This window comes from Xenopus laevis, chromosome 1S (assembly GCF_017654675.1).
Source record: "Xenopus laevis strain J_2021 chromosome 1S, Xenopus_laevis_v10.1, whole genome shotgun sequence".
Lineage (NCBI taxonomy): Eukaryota > Metazoa > Chordata > Amphibia > Anura > Pipidae > Xenopus > Xenopus laevis.
The window spans coordinates 81,912,131-81,914,630 of NC_054372.1; the positions used below are offsets into that span (position 1 = coordinate 81,912,131).

Below are 2,500 nucleotides of genomic sequence, written 5' to 3' on the forward strand. Positions count from 1 at the left end.
TCATCAGTCGCTCCGCCTCCTCGACTCCAATTTTGGCCGTCAATTCAACTCGATATGCAGCAATCTGTGTTTAAGGTCGGTAAGTTTGCAATGGGCTCTTTCTATCATCAACACCATTAAATCCAAACTGCATTTGTTGGTAATTTCATGCCATCGCTGCATCAATATCGGATCGTCTGTACATAGGTTTGGTGAAATGTCCAAGCGTAAACCTCTAGGGATTTGCTTCGCTTTAACATACCGTATCAAGGTACTTTGATGAAGTGAGAGGCTTACCTCTTTTCTTTGTAAGTTAAGCAAGTCCTTTGCGGGATCTTTCTTGAAGCATAATTCTTTCTGTGCTTCTAAATCTTGTTCTGCCTCTGCTACAATTCGCTGAATTTCACTTTCTGTGTAAGCGAAGGTGTGACAGTTATCAGAGGATCTGTTGGCAGTCATACTGGAGCAAACTCCAAAGCAGCGTGGCGGCGCAAGAAACAGCGGTAGAGTCAATCTGTATAGATTAGATGAAACTGCGCTCAGCCAATTCCAATCAGTAAATGAGTGCTTCTATCCTCTAGAAGTAGATGTACCGACCATCTGTTATATCTGTAATAAATTGTAGAAGAGGAGAGCACTACAGACGCAGATTAACTGCTAGTGGCTGATATTTATTTTAAAGCTGCTGTACACGACATGTTTCGGGCTAACAATTGCCCTTTCTCAAGTGCAACAAAACCAGATACACAAAGACATTTTATACACACCCCTCCACCCCTTCTTTGACTACATCCAATCGGATGTAGTCAAAGAAGGGGTGGAGGGGGTGTGTATAAAATGTCTTTGTGTATCTGGTTTTGTTGCACTTGAGAAAGGGCAATTGTTAGCCCGAAACATGTCGTGTACAGCAGCTTTAAAATAAATATCAGCCACTAGCAGTTAATCTGCGTCTGTAGTGCTCTCCTCTTCTACAATTTATTACAGATATAACAGATGGTCGGTACATCTACTTCTAGAGGATAGAAGCACTCATTTACTGATTGGAATTGGCTGAGCGCAGTTTCATCTAATCTATACAGATTGACTCTACCGCTGTTTCTTGCGCCGCCACGCTGCTTTGGAGTTTGCTCCAGTATGACTGCCAACAGATCCTCTGATAACTGTCACACCTTCGCTTACACAGAAAGTGAAATTCAGCGAATTTTAGCAGAGGCAGAACAAGATTTAGAAGCACAGAAAGAATTATGCTTCAAGAAAGATCCCGCAAAGGACTTGCTTAACTTACAAAGAAAAGAGGTAAGCCTCTCACTTCATCAAAGTACCTTGATACGGTATGTTAAAGCGAAGCAAATCCCTAGAGGTTTACGCTTGGACATTTCACCAAACCTATGTACAGACGATCCGATATTGATGCAGCGATGGCATGAAATTACCAACAAATGCAGTTTGGATTTAATGGTGTTGATGATAGAAAGAGCCCATTGCAAACTTACCGACCTTAAAACACAGATTGCTGCATATCGAGTTGAATTGACGGCCAAAATTGGAGTCGAGGAGGCGGAGCGACTGATGACACGTCATAATGAGAACCTGGACAAGCTTCGCCAGACTATACTGGCGCGGAAAGTAACAAAATTTGAAAGAGATGAGGAAGACTACGCGAAGGAGCGTGTCTATACTTGGCGTCAGGACCGAACGTGGCAGCGCTCTGATGGGAGCTCCCAAAGGACCGGACTGCCAGGCCAGCGACGCTACAAGACCTCGTGCGAGAGAGACGCAACTCTGCAGCATTCACGAGCAGTGAAGAGGAAGCCTCCAACAACACGCAGCAGCAGCAGCCTTTTTTAGGCGCACACACAGGGGCAGGAGACACAGGAGGACCAGGACAACGCAGCAACCCCAGGATCCCCATCGACAGGGATCAGTATCCGAAGAGAAACAGACGGTTCCCGAGGTAACTAACCTGGTGATTAATCTATCTGCCTATGAACTATCACCCAGTGAACTCACTTTGTTAAATAAAGGGCTTGGTTTTGTTCCCCTTTATAAAGTACCCACAGAGGATTGGGAAATAGACTTTTTGAAATTTGTGCGTAAGCTGAAACTTAAGATGCATTTCTCTGATTGCACTAATGTTGAACCAGTTAATAAATTTAAAAAGCCTAGCACTTTTATCCCTGATGTACAAAATGAAGCTATTCAATCTTTTGAGCATATTGTTTTGGCAGAAATGAGGAAAGTTTGGGATATTGAGAAACAACCCCCTAATAACAACTTGAGTTTTAAAGAACGGGCTGCACTCAAATCGCTACAAAATAACAAGGATTTGATTATTCGCAAAGCCGATAAGGGTGGTAGTATTGTGGTACTCAATAAACGGGATTATAATATGGAGTAGATAGACAGTTGAATACCCCAGGTCATTATACTAAAATTGATTATGACCCTACAGTAAATATTAAAAAACAAGTGGATTTAATGGTTGAGGATGCTTGGCTAAATAACATAATTGATGACACTG

The 2,500-nt window shown here is 42.6% G+C and overlaps 1 protein-coding gene and 1 long non-coding RNA gene across 2 annotated transcripts in view; one reads left to right on the forward strand and one right to left on the reverse strand.

The window, feature by feature from the left end:
- Window positions 1–438, reverse strand: part of LOC121398832 — a 3,755-nt gene extending 3,317 nt beyond the window's left edge. Inside the window, exons 1-2 of the mRNA XM_041578196.1 lie at window positions 277–438; window positions 1–64 (exon numbers count right to left, since the gene is read on the reverse strand). The exon at window positions 1–64 is cut by the window's left edge and continues 382 nt beyond it. Of these exons, the coding sequence (XP_041434130.1) occupies window positions 1–64; window positions 277–438 (226 nt within the window). The remainder of the gene's footprint in view (window positions 65–276) is intronic.
- A 1,324-nt stretch (window positions 439–1,762) lies between these two features.
- The window catches only part of LOC121399353, a 2,823-nt gene continuing 2,085 nt past the window's right edge, over window positions 1,763–2,500 (forward strand). Inside the window, exon 1 of the long non-coding RNA XR_005964946.1 lies at window positions 1,763–1,933. This is a non-coding gene — a long non-coding RNA (uncharacterized LOC121399353). The remainder of the gene's footprint in view (window positions 1,934–2,500) is intronic.